Source organism: Mustela erminea, chromosome 8 (genome assembly GCF_009829155.1).
Source record: "Mustela erminea isolate mMusErm1 chromosome 8, mMusErm1.Pri, whole genome shotgun sequence".
Classification (NCBI taxonomy): domain Eukaryota; kingdom Metazoa; phylum Chordata; class Mammalia; order Carnivora; family Mustelidae; genus Mustela; species Mustela erminea.
In genome coordinates, this window is record NC_045621.1 from 40,265,237 (window position 1) to 40,288,004 (window position 22,768).

Sequence of the window (22,768 nt, forward strand, 5' to 3'; positions counted from 1 at the left end):
TGTACATAAAATAGGAAAACCAGGTTCACTTGACTTGGTCTTTTCCCGATGAACTCCTGCTAGTTCCCAGGATCGCCGCTTGCTTTGGTACCTCTTACAATCATGCTGTTAGTCATCTGATCTAGAAGCTTGCCTGGAATGGACACAAAGCTCACTAAAGTGTCAATGACAGAAGAAGCCACCTGACCCACTGTGAAAATCACAGCCCACCTGACCTGCCCACAGGCATCTGGCTGTCCCCTCTGCTCTGCCCTCCCATGGTCAAGTCCCCACACAGAGTGCGCTTCCTCCCCTGGGGAAGGCTCAGATTCTGTTGAAACAGGTATGGCTGCATTCCCCTTTTTTGTCTGGGGCTTCAGGCCATGGTGTAAGGGTGCTTCCGTCAGTTCCTTAGAGCAGCAGGAGCCTGCAAACGGTGACTTTCAGTTCCTCTACAGAGCAGGGTGTTTACCCCGAACCGCCAGTCTCCTACTATCTACTGCACTAAGCCTCTCATCCCCAGAAAGGGGGCACCAGAGGGCTCATTCTTCGTTGCATCTCGCGGTGTGGTGGGAAGGGCAAGCGTGTACATGAAGCCTCTCAGAATGAAAGGGAGGATTTTGCCAAAGTTGTAAGTGTTGCTGCACCCCATGTAGTGGCAAACATTTGATGCTGAGTTCTCCAGGGGAGAAAGCAACGCCCTGGTTTGCAGTGTTTGCCAATTCCTGTGGTGTAAATACCTCTCACCAGGACTCCCACCACAGTGGCACATTGAATAACCAGCTCCTGGGGCTCCGGAAGAACTGGGTTTTGAGCCAGGATGAGTTAGCACAGCTGTCATGAGACAGCAGCAGCCGCACAGCCCTGGCCTGTGTGTTACCAATATGCACCTGTTACTGCCCCGTGAGGTCTGAGCACCTCTGTCTGTGCCAGTGGATGTCCTTATTAGAGACTCCTGTGGCTTGAAAGAGGTCAGCCAGATTACTAAGCACTTCTGCTTTACGTAGAGCTCTTTTAATCCCCAAAACCTTATTTATCAGTTTTACCCATTCCTTTTTTTCAAATCACATTTGGGGAAGATTTTTTTTTCCCCTACCTGACTGTTCTACTTAATTTTCTACTCCTCTGAGCTTCAGTTTACCCACCTGGAAAATAGGAGCTGATAATATATTAGCGTATTCAACACAGCAGGTTTTCCGTGATGATAAGGGCTCTTACTGACAGAGCCATGCCCTGGGCTTGGCTCATTTCAGTGCATGGCCGAGGAGATCTTAGAATCTTCATTTATGGCCAAGGAAATTGGCTTAGATTGGAAAGTTAAATGCCATATCCCAGGCCATACAGCTATTTGGTGGTGGAGCTAAGATTTGAATTTGTAACTGATGCAGGGTGTTTTTAAAATGAGTTGCAAGCACTAAAAAATCTTGAGATTTCATCCAAGAGTCTGGATTTTTACCTTCCCTTGAATATTCTGAAGTTCTGGCAACTTTAAGCCTGTGTTACCCCATGCGGATAGAATTGGATATAAGTGAAGCTGATCCCTTCAAAAGGACATTTTTCCAATGTGCCACAGTCCCCACCTCTCCCTAGTGTCTCCCATCCTGTCTGCTTCACTTGCATCAGAATCCAGATTTTGTGCTTTTTACTTACAGGCCCCTTTGCTTTTTTTTTTTTTTTTTTAAGATTTTATTTATTTATTTGACAGAGATCACAAGTAGGCAGAAAGGCAGGCAGAGAGAGAGAGGAGGAAGCAGGCTCCCTGCGGAGCAGAGAGCTTGATGCAGGGCTCGATCCCAGGACCCTGGGATCATGACCTGAGCCGAAGGTAGAGGCTTTAACCCACTGAGCCACCCAGGTACCCCTGGCCCCTTTGCTTTCTAACTAACAGTTACTTCCCCTTGCCACTTCTTCCTCTCCACTTGACCAAGAGAAAAACTGCGACACAGGGGATTTGGGTAATTAATTCAGGTCAAATCAGAAAGGCCACAACACAGGGAAGAACCCATCTTTTGCTATCAGGCTCCATGATCAAAACCGCAGTGCATTCTCACTATACAGTATCGTCTTACCCACTGCTTTGGTCCCTTCTTGTCCTTTATGCACTCGCATACCCTTCCTCGAATAGGACAACCCCTGGGTGGGTGTCTTTTTATCTGAATGTGTTCTTACCAAATGTACATTGTTATTCTTGTTCAATTTTAATTTGCCAAAATGATATCATAGCTCTCTATGTACTTTCTACTTTCTTCACCAAAGGATCTTTTTAAGATCCTTCCGTGTTGTATCTTACACATGAAGTCTTTGCTTCTGGTTGCTGTGGGACACCCCATGTGTACCTTGACTGCACTTTGCCTCTCCACTCTCCCAGTGATGGGCACACCCAGATCGCCGCCACCTCGAAGCTGTGATGGCCATGTGAATAGGTGGCCCCGTGTGAGCCTGAGGGCATATGTGCGAGTGTGAAAATGCTGGCTCATAGACAGCACACATATACTTTGCCTGAATTATGTCTGATGTTCTCCAGAACAGCAACATGGTCTCCTTGATTCTTTATATAACACAGATGTTGAAGGAGGAGTAGAGGGAGAAAGGGCTTATAGATATATAATATCCACTAGCAAATAAGGTCTTTTGGATGGAGTTCAAAACAGACTTGCCTCCTACCAAAGGTCCCAGAACACACAGGCAGAAAAATCGGAGGACAGTCCCCTTTCAGAGTCCAAGAGCCTAGAACCTCATGTAAGCGACCCGAGACATGGCTCAGATCCTGTGGTGCCACTTAGAGGGCAAGGCATTTGGCCCTTTTGAGCCTCAGTTTCTTCCTCTGTAAAATGGGAAGACGAACAGAAACTCAAGGAAAGTTGTTTGGGTGCTCGGAACATATTGTCCCTTCCTGCCTGCATTCTCAGCGCTCAGATAATACGCAATACATTTTGTCACCAGAATGCTGAGTTTCTGAGTATGCTCAGTCTTGTTAGGGCATTATGTCTAGCTGGCTCAGGGGCGCACAGGACCAGAGGCCCAATTGCCTGAGTGGGTTTTGGACTTGTCTGTGCAGAAAGTGGAGCAGCTTATGCACTGAGAGTGTGCTGAGCCCGAGGGAAGAGAGGAGGGAGGAAGCAGAGACAGGTGTGGTGGTCCTCATGGGTGGCCGTGTTTGTGGGAGGAAGAGGAAGCGAAGGGCTTCCAGTCTGATCAGCTCCTCCATTAAGTGGGGGATGGCGGGGGAAGAGGTCCAAATTCTTTGCTATTGGTGAGGGACTTGGGTAGAGGGCTTGAGGGAGAATTCTTGGATCAGCTGTTGAGGGAAGGCTCAAGATGAATGAGGACCAGTTTAGGGCAGTTGAGCATCACAGATCAAGATCTTTCAGAAGCAGACCTGGACCTTGAGTACCAGCAACTCGCTCAAGAAAAGCTCGCAGGAGAAACCTGTACGGGGCTGGGAGATGCAGGCCAGAGATGGGCCAGCCAAGCAGAGGTGCGGGCCAGGCGAAGTCTCAGACCCAGCCTGACCCTCCGAGGAACTCTGGAGCATGAGTCACATCTCGTGGTTTTTCCCGCATGGAGACAAAGAGTTGGGCTTTTGCACACACACTCCAGGCACATGTTGGCACCTCTGGTGGGCACGGGAATGTAGAGCTCTCCCCCGCCTCTCCTGAATCTCTGTAGAGGGAGGCAACTCTAGGGCTCTAGGAGAATCAGGTGAGGTTGCAGGGTCAAGCCTTCAGCAGCAAAGCTCATGGCAGATTGCAGGACCCAGGGGGGCGAGCAGAACCCCACATTGTCCATTAAGCCCTGAGCTTAGAACTGGCACTTTGAACTGGCACTTAGAACTGGCCCACATTGGCCAAAGCAAGTTGTGTGGCCAAACCCAACGTCAGTGGGCAAAGAAGTAAATTCTTCACATGCTAGGGCAAGATGTTGTGGGGTGCTGTGATGAGGGTGTGGCTATGAACCCGAGAGCAGGGAACCAGTCCTCCTTCCCCCCCAAGTCTGAAGCCCAGGCTTCTATTTATGTGAGCTCTCGGAGAAAGCGGGAAAGCTTTCCCTGACAACCTCACTGAGATGCTGGGTGTGGTGCCGTGTGTCTAGCTTTCGGCTGTGACTGCCGACGAGGGACCCATCCTGTCCCAGGGCCTTCACTGCGGACTTGCGGTCCCCAGATGGGGATGCCACGATCCAAACACCCAGACCACAAGCTGGCGGATGGAGCACTCTCACTGCCCGCACCCTGGCTCCCACGGTGGTGGCACCGGGAGAGACCTCAGAGGGCACATCTAGAGCTGTCATTTCAGTACCAGCTCGAGGTGTCAGTTTCTCTGCCCTCTAGCCTGCAGCTGCTTTGATGTGAGAGGTTCAAAGCACTCTCTAAGCCGTTTAAGTCTGTGAGGAGGGCTCGGAGCATGCTTCCACTGCACAGATAGCTGAGAGTGAAAGGCAGAGATTTGCGACCTCACGATCTCAGATCGCAGTGGGGATCCCAGCTCACAAGTGATAAAGCGTGGGGGTGAGGGCGTAGGGGGGTGGGATGTTAATCTGGCATCTGAGTTTTCCCCTGCAGGAGAGAGCAGGAGGCAGGAGGAGCCCGAGGGGCAGGACCGGGGAACTGGACGGGTGGAGGGGTACAAGCCCAGGGAAGGGGCATGGGTTGAGAAACAGAGATGTTGGCTCTGAGCATCAGGGATTTAGAAGTAAGTGCAGACTGGCGGTGAGCAGAATCCACGCCAAGTTGTTCTGGGAAGTCTGCCCAAAACAAGGCAAGAGAAAAGCCAAAGAACCCAGCTTCAAGAAGGGGGGACTGGTTAGAACAAGGTAGATGGGAGATCCCAGCCTGCCGGCGGGGAGTAAAACAGAACACTGCCCCCCACTCCACAACCCGTTTCAGGCTGACCTGGCCCAGTGGGCAGCCTGGTGCTTGCCGGGGAGCTGGGGGTGAGGCATGGCATGAGCACGTGAGCTGGGAGCATTGACGTCCCGCTGGCTACAGCTGGTGTGTATGGGGCTGGGGCAGGCTTGGCAATCCCCACTTTTCTTCCTTGGAGCTTCATGCCTCCTCTCGTAGCTGCCACATTATTGCCTTCTGCACATGTGAGACCCTGAACAAGCCTAGTGTTGGCTTTCATGCCTCCTGCACCCTCAAACATGTGATTTGGGGGACTCTGCGGGGGGCAGGCTAGTAGAGACAGGACTGTGGCCACGGATAAGAGAGGCCAGCCTCCCCACCCCCATCCCCGCCTACTGCAGCTGGGAGGGCAGGCCTGCTGCCACTGGGATTCGGGATTCAAGATTCGAGCTCCTCCCTCGCGCCGGGTTTCACACCACCCATCCCACCCACCGAGCCGCTGGAGGCTGAAGCCTGCCCAAGAATCGGAGAATCGCTAACCACCTGGTTCCACCCTGAGCTGGCAGCTCCCTGTGTCTGGTGTCCTCCCTCCTGTCTAGCTAGAAAGTCCATGGGTCCCCACCCACCACCTCCCATCCTCAAGCTTTCCCGTGGGTGCTGCTCTTCCGACCGTGTCGCTCACCACCTGAGACTCTGTTTTCTCAGCTGTAAAATGGAGCAGTAGCACCCACCTGTGATGCTCGATCTACTGTACCTGGCCCAGTTCAGTGTCTTCCATTTGGGGAGTGGGGCATCACGCCAGAGAGGTTCCAGAAGTCCCCTCCTCAGAGGGACCCCTCCCCTGCCCCTGGCACAGGGCGCACCGTGGGGAGCTGTGTCCTCACCACTTCGAGCCAATCTTCCCCGCCCCTGCCTCCTCCATCCTCTTGTGCCGTGTGACCTTCTGTGGTTGTCTTTCTATTCTTGGTCCGTTAGTATCATTAACAGTTATCTGAGCATCAAAGATGTTTCCAAGATGTCGTCTTTGTACAGAAACCAACAGAAGCATAGAGACCAGGAGCTTTTTTTTTTTTTTTTAAGTTTATTTATTTATCAGAGAGAACAAGAGAGCACAAGCAGAGGAAACAGCAGGCAGAGGGAGAAGCCGGCTCCCCACTGAGCAAGGAGCTTGATGCAGAACTTGATCCCAGGACCCTGTGATCATGACCCGAGCTGAAGGCAGTCGCTTAACTGACTGAGCCACCCAGGCGTCTCTACAGCAGGAACGTTTCTATACCACTTGTTAAAAAACCTGACACTCTTAGGCAAGATGCCTTGGAAGCCTCTCTCCTTGGAGTGTGTATGCTTGTGTGTCTGTGTGTGTTTTAATTAAATGAGCTAGGTTGCATAAACTAATTTTTGAAACGTTTTAATTATTGGGGATAGCTCAAAAAAGTGTTTCTGTGTAGCCACCGTGTAGATAAGGGTAAGTTAATACGAGGTTGCGTAGTTCCTATCTTTGCCTTTAAAATGACCGTTTTGTGGGGGGACATTTTGAGATGCATAGTCACCCCACTTCTCCACATTGCTCCCGCTGGTGTCCGCATCTTTAGCATCTGTCCACACTCGCCTGAGTCCCCGTTGCTGTGACGCTGGGCGGCCGGTGATGACGTCCATCATCCCTTTGACGGTTGTTGTCAGCCGGTGTTCTCCTGTGAGGGAGAGCGTTCCCTTCTCATGTGTTCACATCAGGGTGGACTCATCAGCTGCTCCTTTACTCTGTGAATTATAATTAGTGTTATTATTTATCTTGGTGCTCAAATGGTGCTCACATAATTGCCATCATTTTCTGAGCATTTCCTTTTTTCCCCGGCCAGTGGATGCTCTAGGCCGACCAGATCCCTTTCCTGCCAGGTCTCGGAATCAGCCTTCTCTCCCAGGAACCTGGGTCTTTTTAGCTAAGTGCTTTTAGCAACCGAGACCCGAGCTCTGAGTGTGCTTGTGGCAACCCGGGCATCTGTTTTGGCTCCCAGGCTCCTGTCAGTGGACAGAGAAAGGACACGTGTGGGGAACAGACATGCATGATCACACATGCATCCATATTTACCTGGGTACAGGTGAATGTACCTGATTGCCCTCTGATCTGTCCCCATCCAATAGGACACTACGGACAGTTCATTCTAGCCTGACTGCATTCCCAGGATGAAGCCTGGCTCCCGTTTCTCCTTATTTCTCTGCATTTGCACATTTCCCTGGATCTAGCCAGTCTCCCGCTCTGCTGCCCCTGGGCCCCTGCGTTAGGCCTCCTTCCAAGTTCCCACCTGCATCTTCTGCCTGCTGATCACCTCCTTGGCCCCTGCCCCCAGAGCCCCATGACCTTCAGAGGATGAGCAGGGAAAGGAAGCGAACCAATAAACAGGTTTCGAAGAGAAGAGGAGAAGGGGAGGGAAGAACAGGGGCAGACCAATGGGCTTTTATGCAGATACATCCTGGGGTCCCTCCTAGGCCATATAGTTGAAGAAAGATTTCTAGATCTCAAGCTGGCCTCCAAAGCACTTTCCAAACCTGCCTGTCCCTACTGTTTCTCTCATTAACCAAGTCGCTAAAACCAAAGATCTGGGGGTGTCCTCCCTGGCCCCTCCCTGTCTGTTCAGGCCAGCTCTGGTCCCTCTCCCTCCACTGCACCTCCCCAGTGCAGGGTCGGGTTGCCAGCAACCTCCACTTCTCCTGACCTGCACACAGCCAAAATGGTATTTCCAAAAATACATGTCTGATTAAGTCACACACACACACACACACACACACACACACACACACACACACACGCCTCACGCGCATATGCACTTTGAATTGCCTTCAATGGCTCCAAGTCACCTTTAGAGCAAAATCCCAACTCTGCAAGTCCCCAGAGGCTGAAGAGATCCATGAGCTGGCCTCTCCCCTTCTCCCTTCTTTGTCGAAGTTGAGGTCTGCAGTTCTTAGAAAGAGGTTTTGGAGGGAGAAGGTGGAAAGGATTGAGAACCACCCGAGGGCAGAAGGGGAGCCAAGGAAAGCATTTCAGGGGCTGGCAGGGAGAGGGGAGGGCCGAGGCAGGGCCGGAAGGGGGTGGGTCCCCTTGGCAGTGTGCAGAGGACAAGACAGGGGGCATCAGTGCTGGACCTCAGGAGCTCCCAAGCCTCTGGGGCTGGGAGGTGAGGTTCTAGAACACAGAGCCTGGGAACTGGATATCACCCCTGACCCCGTTCTATCAACACGGTGCCTCAGTGGTTACATGGCAGTCCTGCGTCTGGGAGGCTCAGAGGCCTGGGCTGAATCTCTCTCTGTCCCCACCCCCACTTCTAAGCTCTCAGATACTCCTCCACCCTCCCCAGGAAAATCGAAACAGTGACACCGGCCACCCTAAGGCCCTCCTGGCCATTTCTTCATGGCCCCCAAATGCCATGTTCACCCTGCTTCAGACCTTCTAGTGACTTCCTCATCGAACTTACTTGAAATGCTTTGCCACAGTGGAATAATGAGCATGGGTTAGTTTTTGTTTTTGTTTTCCACTGCTTAATACTTTTTCATCATTTGTAAAATGTCCACCCTGATTGTATATACTTGTTCATTTCAAACACAGGCTGGCAGAAGCTTGAGGACAGGGTGCCTTACAGCAGGCTTCCTGCCTAACCCCCTCAGCTCCCGCTCAGCTCTCCCTCGCCACCCTCCCCACCCCTGCTGACCTCCTGTGCCTAGACCTCTTTCAGTTCCCCATTTAGATCCCAGACAGTGCTGAAGTTAGAGTAGCCCCCTGGGAAAGTTGAGTCTGTCCAGTGCTCTGGCCTCCTTGCCCTGCTCGCCCTTCCTCTGCAGGGTGTCTGAAAGTCACAGCTATTTCTGGAAACACCCCATTTCTCAGAGCGCACAACCCTGAGCCTCTAATAGACCAGACGCTCAGCTTCCCTTTGTTGTGAAGACCTTGGTGGTGGTATCTTCCAGAGCCCTGGGGCTGGGACTGGGGCCAGCCGTCTTCCCTCACTCTGACCTTCCCCAGGAGTTCTGAACCTGGGTGAACGCGCTGCCACATGATAGAGTGAAAGGGCCCTTCCTTCAATTCTTCTGATGTGAGGCCTGTTGTATGCACTGTACCCGTCTCCCAGAGTGGAGCAAGCCACTGCCCTTGAAGGGGCTTCAAGGACTGTATGAGGCAAAGCCAAGCAGGATCCCTTTCCTTCTTGGACTTGGAAACTTGTGGGAAGGCAGGCACCCCTGGGAGTGGTGGGGAACGGCTTTGTGGAAATGCTAGTGCTGGAAAGCACCCTAATCTTTCCATACATCTGGAGATCTGGATGGAGACAGGAAAAGAGAAAGGTCTCTTGTTTCACAATATGAACTAAGCCCTACCATGTTTTTTCTGTATGACTTTTGGTGACGAACCTAATTTCATGTCGATTCCACAAATCCCAAAAGGCTGATTGTTCTGGGCCCACGTATCATTAAGTCGACAGGCAGACTTAACAGAGGAAATGCTGCTCCTTGCTTTTTTAAAATCGAGCGGTCTATGATGTGCTCTAGGTATCCACTAAAGAGAGAAGGAGCTCATTCCTGATGGTCGGAGAGTAGCTGCAGAGCAGAAATCCAGCTGTCCGCAGGCCCTACCATGGGGAGGGTCTCTAAGCGCGTGGGCTCACGTTCACGGTGCAAGTGTGACATGGGGCTGCAGGGTTTCTCTGTTTCAAAATGACTTGATAAATCTCTTCAGGAAGGCAGTGGCCACGGAATGAGGAACAAAGTCTGGAGGCCCCAACAGTTAAGGATGAAGGGCAGCCCCCCTTCCCCGGAAGCGTGGCCAGTTCCCCCTCCCAGCAGCCACAGAAGGCCCCAGCTCCTGCCAGACAGCCCTCCTGGGGTTCCAGGGTCTGCCCTTCCGCTGTGCTGCTCCCAGGCTGGTAACTCTCTGCTGCTGCTGGCTCTGGAACGCCGTTCCTCTCTCACTGGTATCCCTACACCCTGCCCAGGACGTGATCCCCAGATCCCCTGGTGTAACATGACATCTGGTTCCTGCCAGGACCGGACTGATACATACACCAATCTTCTTGTCAACATTTTGCATTTGGAAGTTGTTGAAAAGGGACCATGAGGCCTGGGGTCCAGGGTCATGGCAAGGGTGGTCCCCGGCTGCCAGCACCCATCCTCAGTGTTTCTTTGCATCACCCGTCCCAGACCTACATAGGGTCCTCTCTGACCATCTCCCCCGACTCCCATCCTGACTCCCCACAAGTCCATCCAGCCACTCTTGCTGAGACCCTCCAACTGTCAGGCCCTGCAGCCCCGTTCGAGGATAAAGCACTAAGCAGAGCTGGCCCCTGGCCACAGGGTGCATAGTAATGTGGACATGGGCTTGACCAGACACCTACGCCGAAGGACCTCAGGGTTCCTGCTGGCCACAGTCAAGGCCCCATTTCCTTGGAAGCCCCGACACCCAAACCCTACTCCTGGTATTGACTTGGCCGGGTTTGTGAGGTCTCCCCCAAGTGTGGCTGCTCTTTGAGCAGCCCTGCACCCTTGCTGGCCCCGCACCCTGCCCCTTTGGCCACTCCACCTTAACAGAGAGCCTTTCTTGGTCTAGCTTAGGAATGAGAACACCACTGCTGGGCTTCTCCTTTCTCTCCTGGCCGGGTGGGACCTCTCCCTGCCCGTCCAAACACTGCTTACCCCATCAGCCTCCCACTCCTTTACCCCCTCACCCCCTCACTCCACCCCAAGCCTGGGCCACCGCAAGAACTCATATAACCTTGGGCACCCTGACCTTTTTCTCTTCCTGTTTCTATTCTAGAATGTGCTTTGAACATAAGCTCTTATAGGCATCTCTGCAAACCCCTTCAAATCTTAGTTTCAAGAGCAAATACTGATGAGAAGAGCTCCTGAAAGTTAGGGTCAAAGAGACCCTAAGTTTGTCTAATTGGTACCCTGCCTTCCCCATTTCCTTTGCGTCTGTACATGCTGCCTGTTGAGCCCCCTGTGTACAGTGAGTCTTCACTCCAGGTGGGACCTACACATGTAGACCCTGCCTTCTGGAGAGTAGCCCATAATTTCCTGGGTGCATCCCTCTCGTGAGCAGTGGGGGAGGTGCAGGAAGGCACTCCTCCCCAGGCAGCACCTTTCAGTAACTGGCCATGGCACTGACTTGCCCACCTCTTCCCCCAAGACAGGCTGCCCCATCGTTCTTGAGGTTTGGACTCAACCCTCACCATCTACCTTCCTGGGACCTGGGGACCCTAAAATCAACCTTTATTGTCCAGGCCCTGATTCCCTGGCCTCTGTGAACAGTTCAAGCACAAACAGGGTCCAGCAGCTTTGTCTCCTAACAGTGCCCACCACCTGCTGCTGGCTCCCAGGTCCCCCCCAACCCACCTCCCAGCTTGCTGGATCTGTAGGGATTGGATTCATGGTCAAGGGTCCTGTTCGTCTGCAAGCTTAAGACACCATGTATTTCATCAAGTCCAGGATGCTGCTTTTTTCTCACTCAACATCTCTGAAATAAAAGGTGTCCACACCGAATGGCATGTCCTGTTTTAGCTGTTTTAGTTTTTCTGTTTTAGCTTTTCAGCTAACTGTTTTAGCTATTCAGGTCACATGTAATAACGTGGGTCTTAGTTTTGGTGTATCTTAAATTCCCACATCTGATGGGCTGCCTCAAACACACATTCCTGGCTGGGAACCCTCTTTCAGACTCACACATGAGCTGTTTCACTTTGACTTTCTTCGATGGTTTCATATCCTTTTCCCATATGCCTAATGGCTTGTCATCCATGAGCTGTAAATTCGTTGACAAGATGATACTTATCACAGCTACTTTAAAGGAATTAATTCATCGATCTTGGGTCATGTCAAATTATTTTTGTTATTCTCCTCACTTTTGGGTTTGAACCTATTCTGGTTACTTTTTAAAAGGCCTGGCTGCTGTTGCTCGAATATTTCTGGTTCAATAATACTTGAAAGAGATTGCTTAACATGGGGCTTTGTGACAATAAGGAATTTATTGGAAAGAATTTTTTTTTAAAAGTTGTTAAACTCTATACATTTACCTAATAGCTTAAACCACAGAGTCAAACACACATATGTAGCCTCATGTAGAGATTTACATGTGTGCTGTGCGTATGCACGCACAGACACACTTGGAGAGACAGGCCAAGTGGAGAGCCTTGTGTCAAGGTGAAAGTCAGGTGGACTCTCCGAAGGCAAATGCATCCTCACTACAACTTGGGGTTAACCACCAGGAACAGGGGCTCAGGGACAGGTCTGAGTCCTGGTCCTTTCTCACATGTCTGGGTCTGTCCCAGCCTGGGTCATCCTGCCTCTTTTGCTGTCCCAGTCCCACTTACCTGGAGCCCTGAAGACACCCAGACCAAGGCACTATCCCAGCCTCTCACATCAGTCCTAACCACACTGGAGCAACAGGTGTCTGACTTGAAAGTGGGCACGTCAGGACGGTGCAGCCACACTAAGCCCAGACCCTGTTTGTTCACCAACCTGGTGGACTGTCCAACCCCCATCCTCTTTGCCTGTTGGCCTTCTTTCCCACATGTGATCATCCCAGCCCCTTCAGCGAGAAGGCACCTGGCAGCCCCCAGGGGAGCAGTTGGACTTCTGGCTTCCAGCTCCAATGATGGCACCTTCTCAACTCGTTTTAAAATTACATGACCGCCAGGACGCCTAGCTGGCTTAGTTGGAGGAGCACGAGATTCTTGATCTTGGTGTTGTGAGTTCGAGCCCTAAGTGGGGTGTAGATATCCCTTTAAAAAAAAACAAGAAAAAATAAAATTGTACAACTGCCATTGATGAGATGGCTGGGATGATAAAGCAGGTGAATCAGGCATTTAGTGGGAGGACCAGAACCGCTGGCCTCGGAGGCCAGGGAAGCCCTCCCCAGAAGGGGGGGTCCTTTTGTCCCATCCCTGTACCCACCAACAGCCTGATCCTTTTCTCCTATCTAGCTGCCCCAGGCTCACTGCTCCTCCCTGGAGCCCAGCTACAACTTCCCCTCCACCCAGGGCTGCCACCCCACTCATCCTCTTCTGTGAGGCAGAACACCTGCCACACTGCCCACTTTGCCCTCTGTGCCAGATGGGTCCCTCCAAAGGGATCCAAGATGCTCCTGGGTTTCTGCAAAGGCCAGTAGGGAGATGATGGTACCATTCCTTGAGACAGGGAACACAAGGAGAAGCAGGCGAGGTACTGGACAGGGCTCTGGGGCATGTTGGGTTAGGAGCTGGAGGGTACATCATCTGTGAGGGGAGTCTCCTCCTTGCTGTTCTCCCGTCCTGCCCTGCAATTTGATACCCCCTTGGTGTGGGCGGGGCCTCCATGGGGCGGGGCCTCAGTGGGTGGAGCTTCAGTGAGGTGGGGCTGGCTGCCAGGACCCACCTTGAATTTCTTGCTGGAGGGGAGCCTGGGTGGCTTAGTCAGTTAGGCGTCTGAAGTGTCTGCCTTCAGCTCAGCTCAGGGCCCTGGGATGGAGTCCCACATCACAGTGGGCTCCCTGCTCAGCAGGGAATCTGCTTTTCGCTCTCCCTCTACCCCTCCCCACTGCTTGTGTGCTCTCTCTCTCTCAAGTAAATAAATAAAATCTTAAAAAAAAAAAAAAAGTGGGTGTGCCTAGGTGGCTCAGTGGGTTAAAGCCTCTGCCTTCTGCTCAGGTCATGATCTCAGGGTCCTGGCATCAAGCCCAGCATCGGACTCTCTCTCTCCCTCTACTGCTCCCCCTGCCTGTGCTTGCATGCGCTTCTTGTTCTATCTCAAATAAACAAATAAAAATCTTTAAATAAGTAAAAATAAAATAAGAGTTTTTTTAAAAAAAGGAAAGAATCTTTAAAACTGTTTGTGCCTTTTGCAGACTGGCCTTGGGCTGCTGGCTACAGGACGGGAGGGTGTGGGTGTGGTGGACAGACACTGCGTAGGAGCCCAGGGCTTTTTCTGGATCGAGGTCACTCCCTCAGCCTTGTTGGTCTCTGCTGCAGATGGCCTCTGTGGTTAGGTGATGTCCCAGCTAGTTGAAATGTACTTCAGTCTGGGGTTCTGTCCTCAGGCATCCGAAGGGGTCCCCATGAGGTTCTTCACCAAGCTGGACCAGCTCATCGAGTTCTACAAGAAAGAAAACATGGGACTGGTGACCCACCTGCAGTACCCCGTGCCCCTGGAGGAGGAGGAAGCCGGCGATGAGCCAGAGGAGGAGACGGGTAGGAAGAGATGGAAGGGAAGGCGGGAGGGGGGCACGGGGTGGAGGAGGGTAGTCCTGCGGTGTTTCAGCACAAGTGCTTGTAGATTAAGTGGGTCTGATTATCAGAGGGAGAGAGGGTGACATGGTGGCCAAGAAAGCTGGCTCTGGGGTCAGACAGACCTGGGTTGGACTTCCTGTTCCCCAGCTTCTTAGCTGTGTGACCTTAGGTAAATTGCTTCACTCCTCTGAATCACAGACTTCTCTTAAAGAGACACTAAACACAATACTTACCTCTCAAGATTTCGTCCCGGGAGGCACCGAATGTAGAGCCCAGAGCCTCACACACAAGAAGCGCTCAATAAATGTGGCTGTGTCCTCACCAAAGTCATCAGCTGCATTTCACTGTAAAGAGAATGAAGGAGGAAATGCTTGTACCTAACTGGAAGGGGAAGAGAGCCCCCTAGAAAGGATGTGAGGGTCAAGTCTCTCCTTAAAACAGTGGGGGCCACAGAGCAACTAAACAAGAGGCCAGCAGAGGAGAGTATGATAGCCAGACCCCCTGCCTTGATGGTGGCCTTCTCCCTTCAGAAGTTCCCTTCCTAACAGAAACCCTGAGATATGTAACTGAGCCCCTCACCTGGTCAGGCTCCTCCTAAATCCCAGGGCCTGGAAACAGTTAGGTCCCCCACCCCAGGGTCACCCCCAGACACGCCGAGGTCCTCGTGGGCTGGTGCCTGCCCTTCCCTTCCTTGCGGGCCACTCCAGCCCGGTGTACCTTCCTCCCGCCTTCCCAGAGACCCCTTCTGAGTGGATGTGAAGCCCAGCGGCTGCTTGGGCAGAGGGCGAACACTGAGGGCCCGGCTTCTGTGTGGAAGACATGAGGGCCAGGCAGAGGGTTTCAAAAGGACCACAGCTCCGTGGAGGCTGAGAGGGACCTAGGCAGCCCCTGCCTCTTCTCATCCCTGCTCCGAAACAGCCAGAGCTGATGTGTGGCGGTGGGGGCCTGGGTCGCTCACTGGCTCTGTGCTGTGGCCACCTGTCCCCCAGCTGTCCCCAGGTGCCCAAGCCTTGGTCTTGGTGCTGCAGAGATGCTCTCCCCTCCCTCACCCCCTGCTGGCCTGGCTATGCTGCCTTTCTGGAAGGCGTTTGGAGAAAGCCCCCGAACTTTCCCTAAGGGCTGGGAAGAGAAGCCCAGTCTTGTGACTACTGGCTCCACTTCCCCAAAGGAGGTGCTGCTGTCGGCTTTAATTCGACCAGTGTGACTGTCACCCCCCACCCTGCCCCTTGGTTCAAGGGGTCTGATTTGGCTCATGTCTTCTCAAGGCACTGCCGGCCCCCACAGGGCTCAAAACACACTCATGCTATCACAAGAACCTCAGGCCAGGGGAGGAGGTGAAGAGCTTGTCCTCTAAAGAGGATGTCCCCAGGCGGCCCTGTGGTGGGGGCCCTGGCGTGGCCATTTGGGGTATCAAGAGGCTGGGGCAGGAGGTCGTGGACCCAAGAGGCTCAGCACCCACTGGTCATGTGTGCAGGACAGAAGTCTGAAGGCAAGCGGGCAGGGGTCCCTTCTCCAGGGCCGAATTCAAGTTGTTTGTTTTCTATTTCAGTTCTCTGTGTGAAGGGGGGCCCTCATTTTCCTTTATTTGTCTCCTAGGGTCTGGCGGGGAGAGAAGGAGCAGCAGAGGCTGGAGGGAAAGCAGAGGAAAGGGAGGCCGGGGTGGGAGAGAGGGGAGCAGCGTGGCTGCGGCCTGCCTGCTCCCCACCCTTGCTCCCCCATCTCAGGAACTGGGCCTCTGCCTCCTCCAGGGCCTCTGCATCAACCTGAAAGCTGGACATCCTTCTGGGGCCACTGGCTCCACCTGTCCAAGGCCAACAGCCCAGCTGGCCTGTGTTTTCTGAGCCCCTCCATGGGACAAACAAAACCCCAGGGCCAAAGACCACTAAGATGAGGTTCCTGCCTTCAGCCGGCTTCCCATCTGGTCAAGGAGAGCAGACGTGAGGGACAGCGCAGGCACAGACGGGGTCTGTGACTGGGCACAGTGGCCTGGATGGACCTCGCAGGTCGGGGAGGGGTCTCTCCACCAGGGAACCCTCGGTAGGTGGGGGTTACTGAGAGAAGCTAGTGCTTGGACCAAATGGCATCATTGCTCTTCCCTTGGGTAGAAGGTGTCCTGTCTCCACCCGAGCTGCCACCAAGGAACATCCCTTTATTTGCTGGGCCATGTGAGACCAAAGACATCCCTCTCTCCAGCGAGAATGTGAGAGCCACCGAGGTCAGCAAGCCAAGCCTTTCAGAAACACTGTTCCAGCGGCTGCAGAGCATGGACACCAGTGGGTGAGTTCCCACCTGGCGGGCCTCTCCAAGGCCGACCTTCATTGCCACGACCCCTGGGCAGCTCCCTCTGTGCTCGCTCCCAAGCATGCCACCTCCTTGCTAGAACAGCTTGTTCTGGAGCACCTGCCCACCCGCCCCCAGGCTCCAAACGTTAGCTCTGAGGAGCCCCGGGTCACCCCTCTGCTGCCTGGGCATAGGGTGCTTGGCTCAGCTGCTCTGCCTGGCAGGAGCTGGTTCTGGAATGACCTAGAGTTCTCGGCTGCAGAGATGTGGCCTTGCCTCTGTGATTAGGGGCCGCCTCTTCTGGGATCCCCTTCCTGGGGCTTGCTGAGAACTCCATGTGTCATCCTTCCCCATTACAGATTACTCTACTGCCATGGGGTCTCCTGAGGCAGATGACCCAAGGCCAAGAGGGGCCTACACTGTAGCCTGTACCTGCCACTCAGCCCTGTCCTGCTCTGGGATCTCTGCCGGGGGAGCCACCTTCCTTGTCACCAGAAATAGGCCAGAGCAGTATTTCCGTGTGTAGTATAGACTATGGTCTACACCGCAACACGCTCCTTTTTTCATGGGAGACGCAGTCATTCTGCTACTTTAGGTTTTCCTCGCTCTGATCCCGAGCTCTCCGGATCTCCTCCCGTAGGTAGGCCCACCCTGGCTCCTGCTGGTCCATGTCCAGGGGTCTGGCAGCTTCTTGCTGTGTACTCCTGTTTCTCTCTGAGCAGGCCTGAGAGGGGCACATGGGACTGTCACCCGGAAGGGGTGTTAGTTGTCTTGCACACCACAGGCCCTGAAAACGAGATGGAGCAGGGGGATGGCTGCAACCGGAAGGGAGCTCCGTGAGCAGGAGCACATCGCCTGGCAGAGTAGGCCCTCCCGATGTGTGTTGCATGACTTAATAAGTTAGTATGCAGTGACTTCCGTGCATTAAAAATTTACAAAGTTTTTTTAGTTGTTTTTTCTTTGTGAGAAAAAGTAACCCAACCTCCCCCCCCCCCCCCCCACACACACACCGAGAATATCCTAATGGGTTGGGGGAGTGGTTAATGCAACATCTCCAGTTTAGGGCTTCTCTCCTACCATCCAGTTTGGCGAAATACAAAGGAAATGCCTGAAAGTACACACAAGCCAGCTGGTTGCTAAGATACCTGGTGTTTTTATAATTCTGCTTTGAATATCCTTTGATTCTTCTCTAGGCCCACCAGGTCCTTTTCTATGCACACTCCTTGCAATACTTGGGTTATTTATCAAATAGCTAAGCAGCCAATGTTTTGAAGACATGGGTGTGTTGCCATGATTACCCTATAGACATATGTAAATAACAAACCCTTATTCAACTCTTCCCATTGTTGAGTTCCCTTGAGTTTCCACCTCTCTCCAGGGGTAGGTGCTCTAGAGCGTGAGCAAAGGAAATAAGCAAGGATGCTCAGTTAGGGCCCCGTCTGACCCCTCCTTCTGCCTCCCCACCATCCCTCCTCTCTAGGGACAGGGGTTCTCTGGGGCGGCAGCCAAGCCTCTGTGCAGCCTCATGAGAGGGGCAGGGGCAGGGGCAGGTGGGGGCCTGTGTGCTCTCCCTATTCGGGCTCCTCATCTCATATACAGCAGTGGAAACCTCCTAAAACCTCTGGCCAGAGCTTGGCATAAGTAAATGGAGCATGGTGACGGGGATAAGGGTAGCAGCGACACAGTGCTTGTCCTCAGTGCTCCTCTGGGTCCTGACAAGCCCAGATTCTGCCTTGTGTTTGAAGAGAGAGAGTGAGCAAGCAAGAGAAAGAGAGAATGTGCGTGCACTTGCACAAGTGGGGGAGGGGCAGAGGGAGAAGTAGACTCCCCACTGAGCAGGAAGCTTGGGGGATGGCAGGGTGAGGGGAGCAGGGGTTTGTCCATCCCAGGACCCTGGGATCATGATCTGAGCTGAAGGCAAATGCTTAACTGACTGAGCCACCCAGGGGCCCCTAGATTATTCTTTTTAATTGTAAGATAACCTGCCCGGTCTTTTGTGCAAGTTGATTACATCTAATCAGTTAGGTCATAGTTAATAGTTATGGCAAGACTGCTGGAGGAAATCAAGCTTCTCTGATGAACAGAGTCCACATCTTTATGTCACTGCTGTCCTACAATGAACGTCTTAACAAAGACAGCTTCCTGCTTCAACCACTGGTGGTCTCAGAGTTAAGAGTCAATAGTCACTAGAACTGTTAAAATACGTATGTTAATACCATGGGAGCGACTCTGTCCTTTTCAGAAATAGACTTGGGCAGAAACTGGATTTTTAGAACATCAAGACCCGGAATGAACGTAGATTAACGTTCAGTGTTAGGAAGGTGATGGGCATGTAAACTGTTTCCAATCTAAAGAAGTCAAAATGGTCAATGGCCCTTTCAGTCTGGAGAGCAGGAGCTTTTCATTCTTTCAGGGATCCTCTGGGGGAAAAAACCTGTGTCCTCCAGCTCCAACTTGATTAAATGTCAAGGCTAGAGCAAAGACTTTTAAAGCTTGTAATAGTTTTTTTACCCAGGTAGATCTACAACCTTCTGGCTCAGTTTGCTCATCTGTAAAATAAGAAGGATCATAACAGCTGCGTCCTAACGTTAGTTTGGGGATTAAAGGGGAAATGGGCATGAGGTGCTTAGCAGAGTAAGTGTAGGGTTATGCCCAGGAAATAGTTGCTGTGACTGTGACTGCAGTCACTACAGGAACAAAGACTCACTCACAGTTACCTGGAACAAAAAAATGGCAAGAGAACGTAGAGGGACCATCAGACCTCCAAGACAGCCCTGGTGCCATCCAGCTTGGGCTCTGCCTCCCTGGGGGCCACTGTGCGCAGTGAGCTTGCCCTGCCCGTGTGTGCCTCGCCCACCCAGGAACCAAAGGGGCTGAGCCAGAGCCCTGAGAGCAAGGGCAGGGCACCTGGGCCCACTACCATATTCCCAGCCCATCACTCACCACACAGACTTCCCCGTGGACCCCAGGACAGCTCAGAATGTCCTCAGCACAGAGCTCCAGGTGGCCTTCGGCCATGACTCTGGAGTTGGTATGTGACCTAGAGCCATTTGCCATCTCTCCACTAAGCATCCCTCAGCCCCCAGATGCTGTCTTTAGAAGTAAATGAGGTAGGGAAACAAGTCTGCTGACAGTTTCTCAAGTTGCTTTGTCTCCTTCATAAAGGATAAGCATTTTTAGGGGCACCTGGGTGGCTCAGTGGGTTAAAGCCTCTGCCTTCGGCTCAGGTCATGATCCCAGGGTCTTGGGATTGAGCCCCACATCGGGATCCCTGCTCAGCAAGGAGCCTGTTTCCCGCCTCTCTCTACCTGCCTCTCTGCCTACTTGTGATCTCTGTCTGTCAAATTAATAAATAAATAAAATCTTTTAAAAAATAAACAAAATCTTAAAAAAAAAAAAAAAAAAAGGATAAGCATTTCTAGCCAGTATCTCTTCCTTCTAAGTATGGGCTTGGGAAAAAGACTTTATGGGTGGGTGAAGAGGCATCCTCCCTCCCCCATCCTTTATTTAACCTTGCTTGGACTGATTCTCTAGCCCTCGGTGAGACCAGGGGCGCCATCCGGGAGCATGCCCATGTTCTCCTGAAGGACAGTGTCTCAGCCGGAGACACTGACAATGAAATTTCTTCTTTCACTTTGGTGTTTGTGGCCAAAGGCACAGAAGAGGCATGTTTCTCTTTCTTTTATTTTCAGACTTCCAGAAGAGCATCTTAAAGCCATCCAAGATTATTTAAGCACTCAGCTTGCCCTGGATTCTGACTTTGTGAAGACGGGCTCCAGCAGCCTCCCTCATCTGAAGAAACTGACCACGCTCCTGTGCAAGGAGCTTTATGGGTAATGGCTCTGTGGGTCAGGTGGCCCCCAGGGATGTGGAGGGTTGGGGGGACAGGCCTCAGTGAGAGAAGCAGCTCATTAGAGTGACCCCTGCCCTCTGCCTAGCTCTCCAGATGCCTCTGATGTCCTCAGAATAATTGGGCAGTTGGCAGAGCTTAGAAATCTTTGTGGTTGTTGCAAGGTTTTGTTTTCATGGTATTCGAACTGTGGCTTTCTTTTCTTCTTCTTCTTTTCTTTTTTTTTTAAACTAAAGTTAATTTGAGGCCAGTTGCTGTAGGAGGGGGTGAGTAGGAGGACACGGCTGGCCCTTTTACACTTGCTCAAGATCCAGCAGTAAGTCTGCCTTCTTGCTGCAGCTGGCACATTGGACAAGTCCATGAGCACTCCAAGAGGAAATAAATTGAAGGCAGCCGACGTTCTGCCGGGGAGGCTGATGCCCGTGATGGCAGTTTGGTAGAGCGAGCTAATGCACCAAAACTTTCGTTTTCTGACGCTGAATTCACTGAATGACCAATTGGTAGAAATTCCCATGTCTTTCAGATTTTTAGAATTTTTCATTTTACCTTATTGAAAGCTAAGATTAACTTAAAGTTTATTTACATTTTAATTGTGAAAAGGGCAAAATTAAGGCTGCAGTGCTATCTGAAGAACTGACAGAAGGCTATTGTAAATGCTTGAAAAATGGGCGCCTGTGTGGCTTAGTTGGTTAAGTGTCTGCCTTCGGCTTAGGTCATGATCTCAGGGTCCTGAGATTGAGCCCAGCATCAGGCGACCTGCTCAGTGGGGAGTCTGCTTCCTCCTCTCTCACTTCGCTTGTTTGTGTTGCCTCGCTCGCTGTGTTTCTCTCTTTCTCTTTCTCGCTGTGCTCTCTCTTTCTCAAATAAATAAAATCTTTAAAAAATAAATAAATAATAAAGGGTATTAAAAAAAAAAATGCTTGAAAATAGAAAACCCCATTCAAAAGGCATCTGAGAGAAATCCAAAGGAGCCGAAAAAATCCCATCATAAATGAAGGGTCAACATTTTGGTTGGAAAAATAGCATTTTCTGTGGGTGAGACTCTCAGACTATATAAAGTGTTGTGTTTTATTATAAATGTACAGCAGCCTCAGAACTCTCTTGTCAGTTTCTCTGCAGCCGTATCCATCTTGGCTTAGTTAATATCCAAAAACAAATCTTTCATCATCAGTAATCCAATTGAACTTTCCTCCTTCAAAAGCACAATCCGTACGTTTGGTAACAGATAATTTCCTTGGTAAATGGAGCACTCATCGAATTGGCCAGTCAGGTCTCATTTCAGTGAATTGGCTTTCAGCTCACACGGTCTCAGCCAATTGGACCTGGAGCCATCATTTTTAGAGATTTCCTTGGAGAGCTATTTTCCCATTTGATGCTGTTGTTATAAATCATGTATCACGAGGGAAAACACACACACATGGCACTTTCTTTTTAAGAGAAACAGTTTCATGAAGACAGAACGAGCTATTTGTGTTCTGATGGACGTCCTGTTTTTGCTGCTTCCTTGTTTGGGAGGAAATATCCCTCCTGGTCTTTCCACTGGCCTCCCCCACTCACAAGGTACTTCTGCAGTCCCCCACCTGTGCTACTGGATCGGGACACCTTATTTTATGGACACAGCAGCTTCCCCAGTGGCCTACTTCTCTGTGCTCCGGGAAAAGCTTCCTTTGTCTTACTGCTCTTCCACATCTCTATTTATGGGAGAGTTAACTTCTAGCTAGAATTAGGGACACTGTAATGTCCGTCTGTCCTCACCATTATAGGCAAAAGCATAGCCAGGCTTGGAGACTTGGTTAACTAGGGACTGGAATTTTAGAAAATCTGACATAGAGGCAGTTCTGTCTCCCAATCCCTAACCATGAACTTGTTGTTTTCAAACTACTTTGTTTGGAACAGGGGTTCAGTTCATTCACTCATTCCTTCAGTTATTTACTTAACAAATAGGTATGCCTCCTCTGAACTCTGTGCTAGGTACTAGGATATAGTCGTGAACACAATGCACAAGATTTCTGTTCTTTTAGACCTTGTTGGAGCAGATGTCTTAGTGAAGGGCACAACAGCAGATTGTCTGTAAATAAAGATAATTTTAATAAACATTATGACAAAATAAAACAGGCTCAAGTGACAGAGACATTGGGTGGGAGGTTCCCAGTGTCTCTGTGGGTTAAGGAGGCCTCTCTGAGGTGGTGTTGGAGCTGGGACCCTGGGGATAAAGGGGAGCTAGCCATCTAGCACTGTAGCAGACAGATGTCAAGAAGAAAGGTCCTGAAGCAGGAATGAGGCCAGCCTGCAAAGAAGAGAAAGTCTGTATGGCTGGAGCGTAATAAAGGAAGGAAAGTGTTAGGAGCAGAGGCTGAGGAGAGGCAGGCATAGAGTGGGCCAGACCCAGGATGAATTTTAGTTCAGTCTGAGTTTTAGATAAATCACAAAAAGGGTTTTTTTTTTTAGGATAAGTATATCCCATGTGCAGCTGGGATATACTTATACTAGTAGATGCTCCATCTTTATCTGAAATTCAAATTCAGCTAGGTGTCCCATGTTTTATCTGGCAATGTCAAGCAGGAGCCACCACATGTATAC

At 51.4% G+C, this 22,768-nt stretch overlaps 1 protein-coding gene across 2 annotated transcripts in view; it reads left to right on the forward strand.

The window, feature by feature from the left end:
- Positions 1-22,768, forward strand: part of INPP5D (inositol polyphosphate-5-phosphatase D) — a 111,165-nt gene that overhangs the window by 33,004 nt on the left and 55,393 nt on the right. For both annotated transcript variants that reach the window (XM_032355203.1, XM_032355204.1), the window contains exons 3-5: positions 13,869-14,019; positions 16,164-16,335; positions 20,031-20,171. In XM_032355203.1, coding sequence (XP_032211094.1) covers positions 13,869-14,019; positions 16,164-16,335; positions 20,031-20,171 — 464 coding nt within the window. The remainder of the gene's footprint in view (positions 1-13,868; positions 14,020-16,163; positions 16,336-20,030; positions 20,172-22,768) is intronic.